Source organism: Meira miltonrushii, assembly GCF_003144205.1.
Source record: "Meira miltonrushii strain MCA 3882 unplaced genomic scaffold FA14scaffold_1, whole genome shotgun sequence".
Taxonomy (NCBI): domain Eukaryota; kingdom Fungi; phylum Basidiomycota; class Exobasidiomycetes; order Exobasidiales; family Brachybasidiaceae; genus Meira; species Meira miltonrushii.
This window is the reverse complement of record NW_020289943.1, coordinates 2,319,602-2,337,963: the sequence shown is the minus strand read 5'-3', so window position 1 is coordinate 2,337,963 and position 18,362 is coordinate 2,319,602. Positions and strand designations below refer to the sequence as shown.

The window sequence follows — 18,362 nt, the reverse complement described above, 5'->3', positions numbered from 1 at the left end:
GATGAGGTATCTCTATCAATCTTTCCTGACATAATACCTCTGGCGTTCCTATCTAATATAACACCTCTACTAATCCTTTCTGATATAATACTTCTGACGATCCTTTATGATATAGTACCTCTGACGATCTGTCCTGATATGATACCTTCACCGATCCTTTCTGATGTGACACCTCTCTCAGTCCTTTCTGATGGAATACCTCTGACGATTCTTTCTGATGTAATACCTTTGCGGCTCCTTTCTGATGGGATATATCTCACGATCCTTTTTGATAGGATATATCTCTCCATCTTTCCTGATAGGTTATATGTCCTGACCCTTTCTGATAAGATATATCCCCCGATCATTCCTGATGCTCGTTCAAATCTTTGTCACCCTGAAATGTCCAACAAACAATCTTAAATACACATGTAATGATCTTGCAGAATCCCAGCTTGAACTTTTCAGGATCTTCTTTAAATTGTTTTGAAACGTCTCTTTGCATCGTCTGCATATCGAAAAATGTCCACTTTTCTATGCGTTCATATAATGTCCAAAGCTGAACACACAGATACGGATTCTCCGGAATCTTGTCCGGTGATTTTTGTTTCCCTTTCTCAGAATCGTTTGTATGATCTTGTTCGTTGCTTTGAAAATCATCTTTCAGGTCGAAACCTGCCCGAGTTCTAAGGTATTTGCTTGCACTACCATTTATTCCCTTTTCATATTTAACGTATGCGCGGAGATGAGATCCTACTGCCCGGCATTTGATCTTCGAATAGGAAATATACGCCGCATCAATCGTCTTAGAACTCTCATTGGTTACACCATCTTTGAATGGGTGATGAATATAAGTCATCATCACCGAAGGGTACTTTTTCATTTTGTCAGATTTAAGTGATTCAAAGTCGTTGAGTTGCAACTCCTTTTTTCCGTTGACGATACCCAGTATCAGATCTTGTGCCCGAGGCTGTATACCTGCTCGAAGAACTCTCTTTTTAAAAGGATACCTCTGCCGATCCTTTCTCTGATACGATATCTCTGAAGGTGCTTTCTGATATAGTACATCTGACGATCCTTTCTGGTATAATACCTCTGCTAACTTTTCTTGATGTGATACCTCTGATGTTCCTTTCTGCTGTGATACATCTATCAATTCGTTCTAATGTGATACCTCTCTCGAACGTCAATTTGATATCGTTGAAACGAACGTTGTATCGCGCCCCCGTAGATATTATCCAATCTCGCACGGTAGCACAAAACGCATGCGTAGTTCAGCGGCTAGTGGTGTGCCAACATCGCGTAGTTGGTCATCGCGTGGGGTTTAAGCCTCAGGACACTACACTTCGGGCAGTTCATCAGAGCTGCGATAGAAGTTTTAATTCCCATACCGTCAGGTATCCTGAGTTCGAATCTCAGTGTTGGCAGATCACGCTGTTCTCAGTGCAATCTTTTTTTGTCTCTTTTGCTTACTCAATCACGAATATGATATTGATGTAAGGATGATATTACAGGATAATGCCAAAGGTGCCCTAGAGTACAGATAGATTAACAAGTCGAATAATTATTCTTTCTTGGAATCCTTCAAATTAGACTGAAGTGCTTCTTGCAAATGTTTCCTCGCTTGTTCTCCACTGATGACGTTGGATTTATTCGACGTTGCCGTTGAGGATGATTTAGTCGCTGCTTTTGCATCTGCTTCTATTTGACTGATCTTATTCGGTTCATCGTTTAATCCACCTCCAATTCCACCTTTAACTCCTGCTTGTGCAATTTTGGGATCATATGTGCCTCGTGAATCGATTGCATATTGCTTGATCAAAGGATCAAAGATGTAAACGCCACTTGCAACACCTACAAATGTGACGAGTAAGAGTGGAACTATTCTTTGACGATAAGACATCTTTGTATAGAATGGTTGAAGAGAGAAAGGTTGAATGCGTGGAGGTAAGTTGAGCTTTGATAAGATTTCGTTTATGCGCTAAAAGACCCATGATGATGCATGTGACACGGGTAAAAAATATGAATTATCTCCGGAGTATATGCTCTTAAGAGGACGCGATCTATAACCTTCTTTCGAACACCATCATTCCCGGTCAATCACTTGCTTCAAAGTTATAAACATTCTCAGTTATGTCGTTCGTCAAGCAATCCGCACAGTCGATGCGTTTGGTCCAATCAACCTCCAAGTCATTGCATCAAATTCGCATGCCTCTTTCGTCAGCATATCCGATTGCCACACAACACTCTACTTCTTCACGCAATTTGACCACTTCGGCAAGCAGACATGATGTTCGGACTCAATCGACAATACTTTCGGCTAATGCAAGAGTGAATTTGGCTCAAAATCCATCGCCATCATACTTAGCACAGCAGAAGAGATCGATATTCATTCAGACCGAATCAACCCCTAATGAAGATTCACTGAAATTTTTGCCAGGGCAATCGGTCATGTCAAACGGAACGGCAGAGTTTCTTGATACTCGTTCTTCAATGACTTCGCCTTTAGCAAAGACCTTGTTCGGAATCAAAGGTGTAAAAGGTGTATTTTATGGACCAGATTTTGTCACAGTGTCAAAAGATAGTGATTCTCAATGGAACCTTTTGAAACCTGAAATTTATGCTTCAATTATGGAATTCTTTTCTTCAGCACAAGAACTATTTCCAGATCCAAACAGTCAACAAGGTGCTTCTGATACCGTCATCTTGGATACCGATTCGGAAACTGTTGCAATGATTAAAGAACTTCTCGAAACTCGTGTTAGACCTGCGATTCAGGAAGATGGTGGTGATATCGAGTACCGCGGCTTCGGAGAAGATACAGATGGAATCGTCAAATTAAAGCTAAAGGGTTCATGTCGTGGTTGCGATTCTAGTACTGTAACGCTCAAATCTGGAATCGAGAGAATGCTGATGCACTATATCCCAGAAGTCAAGTCAGTCGAACAAGTTTTGGATCCCGAAGAAGAGGTTCAATTGGCCGAATTTGCGAAGTTGGAAGCAAGACTTGAAAAAGAAAGAAAACAGAGGGATGCTGAACGTGATCTGGGCTTCTCGCCTTGAGATGAAATGCTGTAAAAATGCATAATGATATACTTGCTATATAAGTTACAATGTGTGAGAGAAGTGAACGAATCTTGTTTATGTTGAGCTCTTTTTGGACTTCTTGCTCTTCTTAGGAGAGGAGGAAGCGCCTGTCTCAAGATTTTGCTCTACCTTAGCCTTCTTGACCTTCTTTTCGTCGCTATCATCAACTTCTTCGTCTAATGTACGCGAACCGGCTGGATTGAAGAAACCCTTTAATTTGTCCCATGGTTGTGTCCTTTGTCTTTTGGCACCTGCACTGATTGCGGTTGTTTGTTTGTTTGTGTTTAGATCTTTGGCAATCTTTTTGGGATCAGCGTCAGTTGAACCTGTCATATCGTTAGATTGAACAGGAGTTTCAATCACAAGTTGCATGTATTGACTAACTTTGACCGGAGCAAGAACATATTGCCCATCTGATTTTCGATTTGGTAGCATAACATGCAAGGATTCCATCTCCTCATTTGCAAGATTATCGTTTGAATTATCTTCATCTTTTTCTAAGCCAGCATTTCCGCCAGCCATTGCGATCAGTTGTGTTTTGGAATCTTGTTGCTTGGTTTGATCGTGCTTTGAAGCTGTTTTCCGGTTTTGTAAGAGATACTTCTGTTGGTATGATTTATTTGAATCTCCTCTGCCCGCCCGTTCGATTACAAGGTGGGCTAGAGGTGTGTTTGGATCTTGTTCTGATGGCAGGCCGATTGACAATCCGTCCAATTGAGCGGGGGATATCTGTTAAAAGAGCATTGTGGCATTAGTACATTCCTTCATCCTCATGATCTTCCATTCTCATCTTGCATACATACCCCATCCGGTAATTTTATACACCATACCTGCTTTCCGGACTTCTTAGAAACCGCATCATTGGCAAATGTTTCAAGTAAATCGTCTGAGAAGCTTGCAGATTGGTATCCTGACGGTGGCTTAAAGCTGAGGAGAGAACATGTGTTAGATACAAACTCCATATTCATTCATACCTCTTCCATACTCACGCCTTCTTTTCGCCGTGCCTTGATCGAGCGGGAATGTCTTTGGGACTTTGTTGTGACACTTCTTCGTTATCGGATAGAATATCTGAAGATGAGTCGCTGGACATCTTGCTTTGCGATCCAATCTATGGTGATGTAGTGATTGAAGGATATGTTGTCACATTTCTTCTTGAGGGCAAGTACTCCTTCCTGCATACATTCAAAAAATTGTTCTGAAACGCGTGCGCTTATATAATCTCGCAACACTTTTTACATGCGCAGCGCTACTAGAGTAACTTTTTCTTCTCTTTTAACCGAATCATCTCAACCTTCGTCGCCATTGATCACAAACATACTCAAGCTATTACACATAGCTAGACGTATACTCAGGATGTTTGGAGCTTTTAGACCTTCGCCGATATCCATGGGCGGTCTGTTGTGGTAAGTATGAGCCAATTGCGGATTGAAAGATAACAAAATCTAAATCATTTTTTCCAACTCTTTTATACAAATTAGGAAAAACCCATGGCGAATGTCAAGCTCACGAAAGTTTAGGGTACGAGAACGTCTTCGTAATGTCGATGAAGTTATTTCTACAATTCGTTCAAGTGGCGTTCAATGTCATTCTTTGGACAGATTATCACTCTTACCAACTGAAGCAGAGATGGAAGCAAGGGACAAATATACCACGTTTAGTAGAAAAGGAAAAGATTTCCGCAAGAGTGTTCATAAAGTGAGTAGCGATGATCTCTCTTTTCTTTCAGATGTTTGTATTGACGATCCTTCTTTCTCAGGTTCCAAAGTTTACCCGGCTAACCATGCGAACCAATCCAAGAGGTTTTTGAATACCTTCGTTTGTACTTTTATTTGTCTCTCTTTGTATTATTCTTACCTAATCACCGATGGCAGGCTTATCTTTTTTGATTAAATATTGCGCACGCTAGTAAATACGAATTCCCGATGGCTGAGTTATCGCGCCCAATTGGCCGCTTTAAATGAATAAAAAGTAACAAATGCCCCGGTAAAAGGCCAAGAGTGGCACCTAGCCAACCAGCCAGCCCCACGATCATCCTTTGCACAGCATTCCCACAACTTCACCTCTCCCAATCGTCACTTTGCACATCATTCGCGGCTTCGCGGCTTGATAGGATCGTTCATTGGGCGCAAATAACATACAGATTTGTTGAGAAGAATTCAATGTAAAAGGTATAAAACATTTATCACATTTAACAAAGAAACTTATTCTCCTCATCCATCACATCGAATTATCGACTGAAATTCGACAAAATGGTACATCCTATAAATTCTGCTCGTTTGGACGCTAACGTTCAACATGATCAACCTTCGGGCTCAAATGATCACATAATCAATCAAACACGCAGTAGAAGTGGCTCTGTTCAATCTAATGAACAAGATCATAGTCATCATAGAACTGGTGTTTCACCTCCTTTATCATTCACAGAGGATGATCAAGTGGATATAGAACATGCCGCTAGCAACCTTCCCTCGCAAAGGTCAAGCATTTGGCCTACTTCACCTCGTTCTCGTGAGAAGCAAAAGCAAAAGATGGATGATGTTCGTTTGCCAGAAGCAGCTCTTTCTGCTGCAGCTGCCTCTTTGACAAATGCAGCTACCAGACCAGGAGCAGAAGGTAAATCACACGGAGAAAAATTAAACGCTTGGCTCGATAGCGCAACAAGTCCTCTTCATTTGGACACAACCAAAGTTCCGCCGGTCAACATCATTCCACATCTTTCACCAGAAGGAACATTTTCCATCAATGATGCATATGCAATGGGCTACATCACTCCGGCCTCCGAAGAAAGTGATCCTTTGTTGTTGCGTAGCAAAGTGGTCAATACAGATCAAGAGCTTCGTCGAAGACCAAGTAAGGGCAGAAAGTCGGAAAAGAAGATCCGAAATTATTACGAAAAGCAGAATACGTTGATCGAAAATTTACTCAAACCGATTGCTAAACATGCCAAAGAGGATGAAGATGAGGCCGAAGCTGCCAATGGAATGGTGAATTTTCTCATCTATCTCAACATCGTTGCCAATTTCGTCTTGGCAGGTTTGCAATTATACGCTGCTATTTCGTCATTATCCCTCTCCTTGTTTGCAACGGCAGCTGATAGCGTTTTCGATCCGTTTGCCAATATCATCTTGAACCTGCTACACAGGAAATCGCATCGACTTGACGAACGTAAATGGCCAATTGGAGGTAGTAGATTGGAGAATGCAGGAAATATTGTCTATGCGGCCATTATGGGATGTGTCTCCGTCGTTTTGATTGTCGAATCGGCCAGGGATATTGGATCCCATAAACCAGGCGAGATCAATAAACTTTACTATCCATCCCTTATTGCCGTGGGAGTCGCTTTCCTCACAAAAGCAGCCTTGGGCGTATTGAACTATATGTACCGCAAGCATAGCAGTCAATTGGATATGCTTTGGGTGGATTGTCGAAACGATTTATTCATCAACGGTTTTGGTATTTTCACATCTGCTGCTGGTGCAAAGATTGCTTGGTGGATCGACCCTACAGGCGCAGTGATCATCAGTTTCGGTATCATTTTCAGTTGGTCGAGAGCGGCATACGAACAATTTCGTGAATTGTGCGGTGTTGCAGCACCTGTTGAATTCTTGCAATTATGCACTTATAATGCTTTGCATATTCATTATCCGCATATCGATATGATTGATAGCGTTAAAGCTTATCATTCTGGTCCAAAGTATATCGTTGAAGTGGATATCGTGATGAAACCAGAAACACCTTTATGGCTCTCGCATAATGTCAGTCAAGATCTTCAAGACAAAATTGAACAATTACCAATGTGCGAACGAGCATTCGTTCATGTCGATTTCGAAGTAGATCATAGACCAGAGCATCAAGCAGCAAAGAAGGTCAAATAGAGTGGTTGGGTGTATTTTTACAGTTTTTTTCTTGTACAATCTTTTCCGTTTCATTTAATTGTCGTTCTACCTATTTCATAATTGTTTTTTAATAAATCGTCTTTTCTAATTTTATGTTTGATGGTATAAGTACAATTGCTATGGATTGAAAGATTACTCTACATTACCAATGATGATCATCGAGAGTGATGAATAATTGTCGTAATTCATCTACGGTAAAGGTACCCATATTCTGTTGTAATTCTGGTCGACCTGTGGAATCACCTTGATATTGATCACGACTACGAACTTGCACCTTACCTGTTCGCATTTCCTCTGGTCCGATCACACATGTAAAGTTTACCTGCTCAACATGCGCCCTTCGAACACGTTTGCCCAATTTGTCAATTGAAGCATCTACCTCAACGTGGAATGTATGGGGCTGTCTTCGTTCACGAGCTTTTGCAGCTTCATAAAGTTGTGCCACAGCTTTATCCTTCTGATCATCATTGCTTAGATGACTTGAAGGAATGTATGCTTTTAATATGTCTAATCTCTGTTCATCTGTTAGAGTTGTATCGTGACGTTGACGAATGTTTGACTTCTTACCGGGCGTAAGACCTAATGCTAGTTGATCACGAACAGCATGTGCACAAGCAAGCAATTCCGGATCGTTTGGCGAAGTTGGCAAGATGACAGCTTGACGAGGACTTAGCCAGAATGGCCAACGACCTGCTAGATTTTCCGTCAAGATGGCCATAAACCTTTCCATACTGCCCAATATTGCACGATGAATCATGACTGGTCTGGCAGAAGAAGTCCCGTCAGATGTCATATAGCGTAAATCAAACCTGCGAGGTAATTGAAAGTCCAATTGAATCGTAGCCGTTTGATGTTTCTTGCCGGCGGCATCGATAAGTCGGATATCGATCTTTGGTCCATAAAAGGCACCATCGGCTTCGTTTAACGTCCACGGCAAAGAACTTGCATCTAATGCATGTCTCAAAGAATCTTCTGCTCTTTGCCAATCTTCCAATTCACCTAAAAATTGTTCAGGTCTAGTGGAAAGTGCGAGCTCAAACTTGGGAAAGCCGAACAAAGAGTAAGCGTCTTGAAGCATGACCAACATTGAAGCAATTTCATCGTATATTTGATCCACTCGACAAAAAACGTGTGCATCATCTTGATGAAACCTTCTTACCCTTGTCAATCCGGTTAATGCACCTGATGCTTCATTTCGATGAAGTGGTGAAAATTCCGCATAACGAATTGGCAAATCTCGATAAGAATGTTCTTGAGCAGCATATAATAAACAGTGACCTGGACAATTCATAGGTTTGAGACCGTACATTGTTGCCTGTTCTCCATTTTTGGCAGAAGCAGAAAGGCTTGCATCATACGTATGCGCCACGTCACCACAACATCCTCCCGAATGATGATTGGATGCTTGTGCACGCTCTTGCATTTCTTTGAAACCTTCAACGCCAAACATATCATCTCTATAATTATCCCAATGTCCACTCTGTTTCCACAGATCAGCTTTGAAAACTTGGGGTGTTAAAACTTCATCGTATGACCATCTTTGGTATAAATCCCGAATGACTCTTTCCACTTTTCCTGCAATTCGCATCCCATGCGGTAGCATAAATGGTGTTCCAGGTGATGATTCATGTGTAAAGAATAACTTTTGTTCAGTTCCAATAGTTCGATGATCTGTTCCGATAGGTGAATTAACTTTTTGAGATTTATCAGAGTAGTGTCTCTTACTGTGATAATTTGTACGAATGGCAAGATGGCCAAGTTGATGTGAATTCGATCGAGCAAGCAAATGACAAGATGCAATCAATCTTGAATGCATTATTGTCATTATATGCTTCTCTTCATCATTGATGTTTGGTTGCTATCTTGAAATTTTAGATCTTCTCTCTCTGTTTAAATTTTCAGCCCTGATCGGAATTCGGGCAGCCAATTGAGTGAAATAATGCATTGGAATGCACTTTAGCCGCATGATTGAACGTGTGCTCAATCTTGTTGTTATGTAGTCGATCATGCAAAATGCGCGGCACTGCAATCTGTCTGCACCCCACCTATGTATAGCACCACCCATAGGGTTATATTCTCTATTAAAGGACGCGCGCGCAAAACCTTATCATCCATTACAATCCGTGATGACCATCATCTTTTACAATCTTGGTTGATTGAATACACAAACTCAATCATCATTTCGTTCATATCGATACAATAATCACTTTTTGGGTACGCAAGCCACGCGTATTCTACCCTTGACAACTCTTTCAACTTTGTGATTCATCATCATCTCAATCGCGAATCCACGCGTTTTTGAGATAGATTCGAATCACATCAAATTTCAAACCTTTCCACAAATTCATCAATAACATCTTTATGAAGTATCTCGATTATCCTGAATTGGAAAGCCTTTCTCGCGCTTTGACGTTTGAATCGGCTGAATGCAAAGTCTTTACACGTTTAGAGGCTTATTCTTGCAAGGCTGTGAAAAGGGAAAGACAACTATTCAAATCTCTTGAATCGCAATATTTACATTCTGCTTCTCTTTCACCGCCAAAACATTTGGATGAAACCCTTGCGAGTCCGTTCGGACGTCTTGATCAAGCCCAAGCACGTAAAACGTTATTCTTACTCATTGCAACTTTGAACGGAGCATTTCCCGATCACGATTTCAGCGCTGTGGATCCTACCGATTTCAGACGTGAAGCAAATCCTGATTTTGTACTCAACAGTCTTGGTACAACACTTTTGAGTTTACGAAGTAACAGCAACGCTCCTCGTTCTTTCAGTTCGTTTCCAAGTTCATACGATGAAGATAATCGTACTGGCACTCAACCTTCAGCTCGAGGTCGTACGCATGGCCATGGCTCTGCATCAGGAGGCATCAATCATCCACAATTAGGTGCTGTGTTGGATGATATCATGTGCATATCTGATTGTGAAGTATTCACCTTTCATCCAGATACCGATTCCGATCCACACGCCAGTGCCGAACCAGATGAAGAAGGCATCGAAGTGAATGACGAACGTTATGCCGACGACGAGAGCTTGAGTGATGGTAACGAAGGATATGGCGAAGGTCAAGATACACAAATGTCCACCCCTAGAAGACGCTCTTCCAATTCTTCCTTCAATGAAGATGCCGGGATGGATGATGCACCCATGTTTGATGAAGACCTGATGGGCTTTGGATTCACTCCTGTTCAGAGTAGGATTTCATCTGCTGTCACCACTCCTCGCACACCATCATCCACTCGTGCACGGGCAGGTGATTTCTTCTCGTACAAGAAAACAGGTCGACCTTCTACACTGTCAAATAGAGATGGTACAAACCCTGGATCTTTCGTGCACACCTTGTCCAATCGCATCACTTCGTATGGAAGTAGCAGCAGTGGAATGTATCCTACATCTTCTTCATATTATTCCGATGAAGATGGCGATGAAGGTTTAGACGATGACGGCCAAGGTCCAAGTGGTTTATTGTGGGCCACCTATGCATTCTTTTACAACCGTAAATTGAAGCGTATCCTTTTCGTTTCCGTTTGGAGTCGTAGAAGCAATTTTGCTCCAAATTCTTACAGCTTTTCTCCGCCTTCATATCCGACCATGCATCGTCTTGCAGAATCCACTGTTCCTCCTTTGACCATCGATCAAGCCATCACTTCGGCCAATCCACAAAAAGGTTCTATGGCAAAGAGCTTGCCCGCTTCCATTATTCGTAAGACAGGCAAAGATATGGCCAACACTGCTACTGCTCATCCCACCGCTGCTTCACCGGCCAAACGTGCTATCGCTCGCACCAATGGTGAATCGTCAAAGATGCAAAAAACGGTTGCCGGCACAAAACGAAGGCGAGATCTTTCGGCGAGTCCTGCTCCTTCTTTACGATCACCATTCCCTCATGATAGTCAACGTGCTTGATCAAATTGTACTATACTTTTTTTTTGTACTTGTTCGGATCTTTCCCTTGTCCCGCTTCAATAGTCTTTCCCTCTTTGTCTCATGTATATCATGTACCATATGTTTGGGAATATATGTGAATTGGAATGTTCTAAGAAAGGAAGGCTCTTGTACAATCACTTCTTTCGCTCTCTGCCCCATTTCCACAGAGATTTTTGCTTCTGTTCGGGTACCTCTTCTTCATCGCTCTCATCTTCTTCGTCCGGTCCAGGCAAAGCAAGTCCATTACTAGTCACTCTTGCGCCTTTTGCAACTGCGTCTCGTAAAGTATCTTCTTTCGATTTAAGCTTTCGGACAGAAGTGCCTTTTGTTGTCATCAGATGGCGTACTGTTTCCAGCTTTTGTTGAGCTTGTTTGAGTGAATCTAGCCTTTCTTGTCTGCTCATCAGTTCAGTTACCAATTTTGTCAAAGCTTTTTCAACTGGTCGAGAGTTTGTGTTACTTTTTGAGTCATCTGCTTCGTCGAATGAAAGATCACCGTCATCATCTGCAAACTGTTCCATGGCAGCAAGGGATCCGAATTCCTCATCATATGCTTTTGCTTTACCCTTTGAAGAAGATGAGATTCCTTTCTTCTCTTTCGTTGGGCTCATTCTCTTTGCTTCTTCAACACTATCGACCCAAACTGTCTTTTTTCCACTAGATGCGATGTTGCTGTTCTCCAAAGCTTTTTTGCTCAGTCTTCCCGCCTTCTTTGAAGGTTGTAGTAATCCATGCCGTTCCAAAGCTTCTCGTCTTCCTTCCTTCTCATCTAGCCATTGCATTGGTAAAGATCCAATCGATGGCTTTATTTTCTCTTTGATTTGTTCTATTTTTTTCTCTTCAGCTCTTGCTACATTTCGTAAATAGCCAACATCTTGAGATTTGAGGATTGCCACTAAATCATTCGAAAGATCTAAAGAGCTTGTACCCGTTCTACTTTGATGATGTTTTCCACCTTTTGCTCGATCTAGTAGATTATTTGTTGCACTCTTTATCATTCCAAAATTGAATTCATCCGTATTGCGTAAAGCGGCTTTTTGTTGCAATCTTTGCAACTTTTCTTGTTTGGCATGATGATCCCTTGCACGTTCTACATAATCTTTATGCTTTTCCAATAGTCCAAATTTGCGTCTATTACCCGGCTGTGATCGCTCTTTATGATTGCGTCGATGAACGACATTTCTGAGAGCCATGTTTGGTATGCGATAGTATGACTGAGGTGAGTGGATCAGAAGAAAGGTGAAGAGTTGATGATTCGTTAAGAAATCAAAATTTTATTTTTTAAAAATTTAAGCAGGCAAGCCACGCTAAACAATTATCCAGGCTGAGTACAGCGTATCGCGTCTCCTCATCAGCTCAGGGCGCACAAGCCATATCATGCATGCATACACACAACTCCTCCTCCCTCTTGATTCTCATCATCATTCATGATACCCTCCAAATGATCGCCATACACCTGTAACGATGGACGAAATCGATGAAGTTGCGCTCTTGAAAGCGTATAATCTTGATAATCTACAACCTACAGTTTGGACAGAGGTTGATCATTCTACTTCGGGTGGTGCTCAGAGAGATTTGATCAACGATGAGCCTGATCCTCTCGGTTTGCGTGGTGTCTTACCTCTCAATCGCATGGTAGATAAGGAAACAATCGCTCAGGTTCATCCTTCCAGCAAAACTTTTGATCCTAAAACATTCTTATCAACCGTTCATCCTGATGCAACATTTGCAGATCTCAATTCCGGTAACGCATTCCTCAAACATTCAATCGAACAAAGATCAGAAGCATTACGAATCTTGGTGGAAAGCAACTTTGATAAATTCGTAGCAGTGAAAGCAACAACAGATGGTGTTTATCGAGAAATGCGAGAGAGCAAAGAAGGACCTTTGCATGAGGAGAACGAATACGGCATTGGCCGCTTAAAGGGCATCTTGGGAAACGCAAGTGCAAAAGCAGATCAAGTCTTCATGCCCGTGTTGGAGAATAATTTGAAAGCCGTAAAGCTAAGAAGCACACTGAGCGTCTTTGAACGATCTCGATTCTTCTTCAATTTACCCGGTAGTCTAGGTGAAGCAATCGAGGCAGGAAAATACGATCAAGCATTACGAGACTATAAACGTGGAAAGTACTTGATGGAAAGTAGACCAGGTCAACTGCTCACGCTCACTACAAGCAATTCAGCAAATCTTGCCGGATTGAGTGACGTCAATTCCAATCCCGCCAATGCTAAGCAGCATGCTCAACAACAACGTGTGTTTGCCAAAGTGTGGGATGCCGTGGAAGCTACAATGCAAGATATGCGTGATCGATTATTGAAACAATTGCAAGAGCCTCGAAGACCTGTAGAAGAGCAAGAAAAGACAATAGAAATCTTGCAGGAATTAGACATAGGACAAGATCCAGTCGCTGTTTTCTTGGAATCACAGCATATGCATATCCGAAATCTAATGAGAAAATCGTTCGATACTGGAATAGCCAAAGTAGAAGCCGCTTCTTCGATCGAAGGCCTTGTCAATCATGGCGAGAATGAGCGTGCTAAAGATCTGCAAGCATGCGTTCGGCAATTATCGCAACCTGAACAATCATTTGATCGTATGATTGGTGTACAAGGATGGAAGGCTATTCTTGATTTGGTCCGGTTGGTGTGTGAAACAATGTCACAAACATTACCGAGCTTTTGGCGTGTAATAGCTGATGGCAAACTCAAAACTCGATCATCTGCCATTCAGGCACAAGCACGGGCATGGGCGACTGAAAATGTGGAAGCATTCGTTGCGACATTGGTACAATTCTTTCATCTTACCGATGTCAGTATTCTTGCCCGACAAGACCTTTCTACTTTGCCTGCTTGGGTACCCAAATCTTGCAGTATGACTGCCGGTTACTTTCTCAACGCTATCCTCTCCGAATTGAATGAAGCTGTCAACGATCTCAAAGCTCTCAAAATTGGAACAACAGCAGACACATTACAGAATTTATTGGTCAATTCAAGCTTTTGCTTCGTGGAGGTTCTATGCCAACTATGGCAAGAAGATGCAAAGATCTTCCATCGCTTAGAAGATTGGACTCTGAATCCTGAAGAGGAGGCTACTACGATATTTTTGGGCGAGGTTGCTGCATTCCATACGAACAATGCCCGAACAGCTTATCAATTGGCAAGCACGAGCGGTAAAGATAATGCTGCAGCAAGTGCAAATAGCACCACTAAGGCTGTTTCGAGCTCTACTTCGTCCTCTACAAGTATAACAATACCGACTGAGTTCACTTTGCGTATTAAAGCGACGTTTGTGGATGCAATCTATGTCTTCTTGGATGGTTTGGTACACCTTGCCTTCTCTGAATACAATCCTTTGGATACAACTACATCGGTTTCGCAAAAGCTGCTTGTCGATCCGTCTACAAAGCAAAGGAGCGTGATCGATGTAAAAGAATTGGATACTCGAATCTTGCTTGCAGTTACTAATCTATCTCACTTCACACGTGTGATCGTGCCTGGGATGGCAAAGCAATTCCATGAAGCCTTTCGAGCCAGGATGGGAGAGGATCTACGCACGATTGATGAGGTTGCCGTGGAATTGGACAAGATATTATTCAGCAATTTCATCGAAAGGAAGAGCAAGATCGTCAATGACATTTTCCAGAAAGGCATTTTGGAAAGTGGAATCGAATGGAACAAGTTACCAAAACCTGCTGAAGTGCATGCATACATCTATGAAGCTTTATTGGCACTCGTTCAAATTCATGCTCAAGTAAGAGCTGTTGCCAAACCGCTTGTTGCAAGAACGATTCGAACTCTATTAGAGCAATTGGCATCCATTGTCTTGGAATCATTTGGCAATATTGATCGATTTGGAATGGGAGGAATGTTACAGGCCACTCTAGAGATCGAATTCGTTCATCAAACGTTAGCCGTTTACGTTACACCCAACTCGGAAAAGATTTTGAAGCAAATTTATGAAACTATCAGTCAAAAATACGTTCGTCAATCTGGCGCGAAAGGGGAAGAGGAAAATGCTTCTTTGCAAACTGAGCTGGAGAGTGTGAAGCGAATCTTGGTGGCCAGTAGAAAAGCAACAGCTTTGGAATTCTTGTGTTTCAGAAAACCAAGAGAAACGGCAACTCCATCAACCGCTCCAGCCGGTCAAAGTCAAGGTGGTGTTGAACGTGAGAAGACATTAAACGTCAATCCTGGCCGGAAAAGATGAGAACTTATGACGAATGAACTGACACGGAAAATGTTTCACACATATGTATTATACACAAATGACATACAATTATCATCATCCTTTATCTAGTCCAAAATTGTACGGGGATATAGATGCTCATCCAGAGGGTAAATAAGGTTGCTCAGCGCGAAGCCACCTTTGTCTATGCGAATCGCACACTCTCTCCGCATCCGCAAGCTTCGACGACGTTGGGATTATTAAATACGAATTTGGCCGAGAGGCGATCTTCTTGCCAATCCATCTCTGATCCAATGATACTGAATAAAGCTTTGCTATCGATCAAAACTTCAACGCCATCTTGTTTCACTCGCTCATCGAATTTGCCTGCTTGATCTGGAGTGACGTATTCCAAATGATAACTCATTCCAGCACAACCTTTATTACGTACCCCAATCCGTAATAACTTTGGTCCGCCACTTGCATCGAGTAAAGATCGAACACGTTCAAGCGCTGTTGGCGTGAGAGTCAAAGCTGCTTTTTGAGCTCGAAACTTTCCACTTCCTTTACGTCCTATAGATGGTTTGTTGACGATTTCAGGAGGGATTGCTTTACTGAATTCCAAATGAGAAGCATTTGATTCTTCTGGCTTCTTTTGCGTGCGTGGCGCTGCAGGTGAAGAAGGTGATAATGTCTGACATGCTTCTTCCGATGTGGCGAGAGAATCTTTTGATTCTTCTTTCAACCGTCCTGTTGGCGTGATTGGATTTGGAGGTGAATCGAGAGGTGTGCTGATTGCAGGTTCAGGTGGCGAAGTAGAAGTAGGCTTTGTTCTTCGCGATGAAGTGGAGAATTGTCTTATAGAATTGACATTTCTCTCATCATTGTGGCTTTCGATTGCTATTCTACTTGAACTTGCTTGTGTTGAAGCCATCATTTGTCTTGGTGTATTCATTCTCCAACAAGAACCATAACTTGTGGAGGCGATACCTGAAGCTTTTGATATCTGCCTTCCCATGGTGGCCAAAGCCGATTGTCTGGCCGTTGTACTAGCACAAAACATCTTAGAATACTCTATTGCAAAGCGTAACAATCCAGTGTTTGCTTTTGTTCTTGTATGCGATGATGGTTGAAAGGATGAATGTTTGCATCTTTTGTTGAACGGGGTTTGTGAATGGCGGGTGTGATTCACTGCGGGCGAGAGAGAGAGAGAATTTGGGGGGCGTGAAATGAGTCGCGCTTCGGCTTTAACAGGTGCAATAGACAAAAGCTGATTGGGCATTCTGCTTAACAGTCAATATTCGGAACTCGGCTTTTGTCGCGTGCACTCTTACAGGGGAAAGGAATCTTTTTGCTTTTGGCAGCTTACTGATTTCTCGTCATCATCATCATCATCGTAACACCATCTCATCAATCGTCTCACAATGCCACTCAGACCAAATGCCCGTGTTCTGTAAGTATGTTGATGACATCACAAAGAAGCTAAATCCTGACAAAGACCTTTTTCTTACTTTTTAGACGGGATATGACCAAAAGGCAATCTGTAACATCACATGAACTATTGAGAAGAGCATTCAAATATGTCGCACGCAATACAACTTTACCATTTCGAGTACGTCATCAAGCACAATTACAATTAAACCAATTCCCAACAAGTAGCAGACCGGTTGAAGTTAAAGAACGATGCATCGAAACAGGAAGAGGGAGAGGTATTCTGACTGAATTCGGTCTTTGCAGAGTAAGTATACCATTGCAGGATCTCTAGTTATCCAGTGAGAGACCTCTAATCTGACTCATTTCTTTCTTCAGTATCAATTCAGACTAAAAGCCAGAGCAGGACAATTGATCGGAGTGCGCAAATCGTCGTGGTAATATGTATTCGAATGATGAATGAATGAATGTACGATTATCCAATACTTTAGGTGAACATCCTCATCGGAATCCACGACAGCGACATCAGAATCTCACTCGACGTCGACTTTGCTTTTCTTAAACATGTTCTATGGTGAGTGGTAGTAGGGAACACCTGATCCTTGAAAAATCATTCTTGCTGGGTGAGAAGAATGAACAACGCAGCCTCAATCGGTTCTTATTCATGTGTGGATCTGGTCAACTAAACACAAGCCATTGTGATCAATCCATTTGGGTCTATGCTCTTACACGGAAGTTCGTGATGCAGAGATGGACATATCCCTGTGGATCGACAACGAGCAGATGGTCCATAGGTTGCGGCTGCATTTAGCATTCCATGTTATTCCGAGACATCTCACTCTGATCAAGGCGTTATCGCATGACTTTCATGGAATCATGGGTTGTGATATTCTCAGTCGGTGTATGAAACTCAGTCATTTTAGTGACTTTCTTCTTGCATAAAGTCTCGCTAATATGGAGTATACGTAGGCATGCGTGCATAGCATTCATCCATTGTCAGCCAACTTGATTACTTATCCTTTTGGATGACCATGATGAGAAAAGACTTGAATTTGAATAGCCCATTCAAAAAAAGCATGTCACATCATACCTGCTGCTCCCGTTGCACATGCATCGATGGGTCATTTGACTGGCCATGTCAATAACGATAGATGCATACACAAAACTTTCACCATCCAAAGGTTTAATACCTTCACTCATACCTGCAGAGCAGAGCGGTACTGCAGAGGTCTCAACGCACGGACAAGAGAGCAGAGTGCAGCAAACTTATCAAAGCTGTAAAGAAAGAACTTACCGAGAAGCCGGAAAAGCGGGATATGTCAGATCCATCGGATGGTTAGTAAGACTCATGAATAGTAGCTGCAGATGATTGGTCAAAAAGTATTCGTTTGAAAGCCAGCAAAGCGGGATATCTCAAAACCATCGGATGGTTAGCAGAAAGAACTGAGGATTACGGCTGCAGATTGTGCAGATAAATCCAAGCTATCAAGCAAGCCATTGTGCAAACGTCAAAGAAGCGTGATATCTCATAAGGCTGCCAAGCATCAATTGCCGGGAAGCCGAAAGAACGGGATATCTTAATTCCATCGGATGGTTCAACGAAAGCCTAGAACTGTGAATCATGCTAGCAATTGGATGGTCTTTTTGTTCATGTAACATGCATGTGGATTATGGTAAGTTAACCTGTCTGTCAGATTCGATTTTGACATCCTTAACAGTCTAGGGAAAATCATCTGAATTCTGAAAACTGTGAAGAGAGGTCTGTCTTTTGTATAAATACTCGAATTCCCTTTTCATATTCATCCCAGAACCACCACCCACTTCCACACGCTCTCCCTTCGCGAAAAGGCGCCCATCTGACTCCGTTCTGAGCAT

General features: G+C 42.2%; 13 protein-coding genes and 1 non-coding gene across 14 annotated transcripts; 8 read left to right on the top strand and 6 right to left on the bottom strand.

The window, feature by feature from the left end:
• Positions 1–160: 160 nt before the first annotated feature.
• Positions 161–862, bottom strand: FA14DRAFT_183474 (uncharacterized protein; the record flags this gene model as incomplete). Its single annotated transcript, XM_025501319.1, has 1 exon — positions 161–862. The coding sequence occupies one exon, from the start codon at positions 860–862 to the stop codon at positions 344–346; it is 519 nt and encodes a 172-aa protein (XP_025357792.1). The 3' UTR covers positions 161–343.
• A 408-nt stretch (positions 863–1,270) lies between these two features.
• Positions 1,271–1,406, top strand: FA14DRAFT_t13. The gene has a single exon. It is a non-coding gene; the product is annotated as a tRNA-Leu (tRNA).
• Positions 1,407–1,511: 105 nt separating this feature from the next.
• On the bottom strand, positions 1,512–1,974 carry FA14DRAFT_14469 (uncharacterized protein). Its single transcript, XM_025497251.1, has one exon. It carries the CDS (start codon positions 1,880–1,882, stop codon positions 1,544–1,546), a length of 339 nt encoding a protein of 112 aa, XP_025357791.1. The 5' UTR covers positions 1,883–1,974; the 3' UTR covers positions 1,512–1,543.
• Positions 1,975–2,112: 138 nt separating this feature from the next.
• Positions 2,113–3,042, top strand: FA14DRAFT_163354 (NifU-like protein c; the record flags this gene model as incomplete). Its single annotated transcript, XM_025499813.1, has 2 exons — positions 2,113–2,198; positions 2,310–3,042. 2 exons carry the CDS (start codon positions 2,113–2,115, stop codon positions 3,040–3,042), a joined length of 819 nt encoding a protein of 272 aa, XP_025357790.1.
• A 78-nt stretch (positions 3,043–3,120) lies between these two features.
• Positions 3,121–4,159, bottom strand: FA14DRAFT_152868 (uncharacterized protein; the record flags this gene model as incomplete). The annotated part of the gene is made up of 3 exons (XM_025497556.1): positions 3,121–3,795; positions 3,870–3,993; positions 4,056–4,159. 3 exons carry the CDS (start codon positions 4,157–4,159, stop codon positions 3,121–3,123), a joined length of 903 nt encoding a protein of 300 aa, XP_025357789.1.
• Positions 4,160–4,344: 185 nt separating this feature from the next.
• Positions 4,345–4,973, top strand: FA14DRAFT_130139 (putative MRPL31-mitochondrial ribosomal protein, large subunit). Its single transcript, XM_025496903.1, has 3 exons — positions 4,345–4,472; positions 4,548–4,764; positions 4,826–4,973. The coding sequence occupies exons 1-3, from the start codon at positions 4,423–4,425 to the stop codon at positions 4,874–4,876; spliced, it is 318 nt and encodes a 105-aa protein (XP_025357788.1). The 5' UTR covers positions 4,345–4,422; the 3' UTR covers positions 4,877–4,973.
• An 852-nt stretch (positions 4,974–5,825) lies between these two features.
• Positions 5,826–6,944, top strand: FA14DRAFT_119361 (uncharacterized protein; the record flags this gene model as incomplete). Its single annotated transcript, XM_025496345.1, has 1 exon — positions 5,826–6,944. The coding sequence occupies one exon, from the start codon at positions 5,826–5,828 to the stop codon at positions 6,942–6,944; it is 1,119 nt and encodes a 372-aa protein (XP_025357787.1).
• A 98-nt stretch (positions 6,945–7,042) lies between these two features.
• FA14DRAFT_159519 (class II aaRS and biotin synthetase) lies at positions 7,043–8,942 on the bottom strand. Its single transcript, XM_025498258.1, has one exon. The coding sequence runs from the start codon at positions 8,779–8,781 to the stop codon at positions 7,108–7,110; it is 1,674 nt and encodes a 557-aa protein (XP_025357786.1). The 5' UTR covers positions 8,782–8,942; the 3' UTR covers positions 7,043–7,107.
• Positions 8,943–9,326: 384 nt separating this feature from the next.
• FA14DRAFT_114373 (Maf1 regulator) lies at positions 9,327–10,508 on the top strand (the record flags this gene model as incomplete). The annotated part of the gene is made up of 2 exons (XM_025496050.1): positions 9,327–10,158; positions 10,417–10,508. Coding segments are annotated over 2 exons (924 nt in total), but the record flags the coding sequence as incomplete, so codon positions are not given.
• Positions 10,509–11,095: 587 nt separating this feature from the next.
• FA14DRAFT_110852 (small-subunit processome) lies at positions 11,096–12,076 on the bottom strand (the record flags this gene model as incomplete). The annotated part of the gene is made up of 1 exon (XM_025495925.1): positions 11,096–12,076. A coding segment is annotated over one exon (981 nt), but the record flags the coding sequence as incomplete, so codon positions are not given.
• Positions 12,077–12,314: 238 nt separating this feature from the next.
• On the top strand, positions 12,315–15,180 carry FA14DRAFT_14429 (uncharacterized protein). The gene has a single exon (XM_025497241.1). It carries the CDS (start codon positions 12,357–12,359, stop codon positions 15,096–15,098), a length of 2,742 nt encoding a protein of 913 aa, XP_025357783.1. The 5' UTR covers positions 12,315–12,356; the 3' UTR covers positions 15,099–15,180.
• Positions 15,181–15,276: 96 nt separating this feature from the next.
• On the bottom strand, positions 15,277–15,606 carry FA14DRAFT_104220 (uncharacterized protein; the record flags this gene model as incomplete). The annotated part of the gene is made up of 1 exon (XM_025495707.1): positions 15,277–15,606. A coding segment is annotated over one exon (330 nt), but the record flags the coding sequence as incomplete, so codon positions are not given.
• Positions 15,607–16,480: 874 nt separating this feature from the next.
• Positions 16,481–16,928, top strand: FA14DRAFT_117951 (uncharacterized protein; the record flags this gene model as incomplete). The annotated part of the gene is made up of 3 exons (XM_025496262.1): positions 16,481–16,509; positions 16,575–16,794; positions 16,866–16,928. The coding sequence occupies 3 exons, from the start codon at positions 16,481–16,483 to the stop codon at positions 16,926–16,928; spliced, it is 312 nt and encodes a 103-aa protein (XP_025357781.1).
• Positions 16,929–17,460: 532 nt separating this feature from the next.
• FA14DRAFT_14388 (uncharacterized protein) lies at positions 17,461–17,914 on the top strand. Its single transcript, XM_025497227.1, has one exon. The coding sequence runs from the start codon at positions 17,623–17,625 to the stop codon at positions 17,854–17,856; it is 234 nt and encodes a 77-aa protein (XP_025357780.1). The 5' UTR covers positions 17,461–17,622; the 3' UTR covers positions 17,857–17,914.
• The last annotated feature ends 448 nt before the right edge of the window (positions 17,915–18,362 follow it).

Excerpts from the sequence above, each read along its gene's own strand:
- FA14DRAFT_159519 (XM_025498258.1), bottom strand. The coding sequence starts at position 8,781 with ATGCATTCAAGATTGATTGCATCTTGTCATTTGCTTGCTCGATCGAAT.
- FA14DRAFT_14388 (XM_025497227.1), top strand. The coding sequence starts at position 17,623 with ATGTCAATAACGATAGATGCATACACAAAACTTTCACCATCCAAAGGT.
- FA14DRAFT_14469 (XM_025497251.1), bottom strand. The coding sequence starts at position 1,882 with ATGTCTTATCGTCAAAGAATAGTTCCACTCTTACTCGTCACATTTGTA.
- FA14DRAFT_14429 (XM_025497241.1), top strand. The coding sequence starts at position 12,357 with ATGGACGAAATCGATGAAGTTGCGCTCTTGAAAGCGTATAATCTTGAT.
- FA14DRAFT_130139 (XM_025496903.1), top strand. The coding sequence starts at position 4,423 with ATGTTTGGAGCTTTTAGACCTTCGCCGATATCCATGGGCGGTCTGTTG. Across the intron at positions 4,473-4,547 it reads TCCATGGGCGGTCTGTTGTG|GAAAAACCCATGGCGAATGT; the intron begins GTAAGTATGAGC and ends TATACAAATTAG. Across the intron at positions 4,765-4,825 it reads TCCGCAAGAGTGTTCATAAA|GTTCCAAAGTTTACCCGGCT; the intron begins GTGAGTAGCGAT and ends CTTCTTTCTCAG.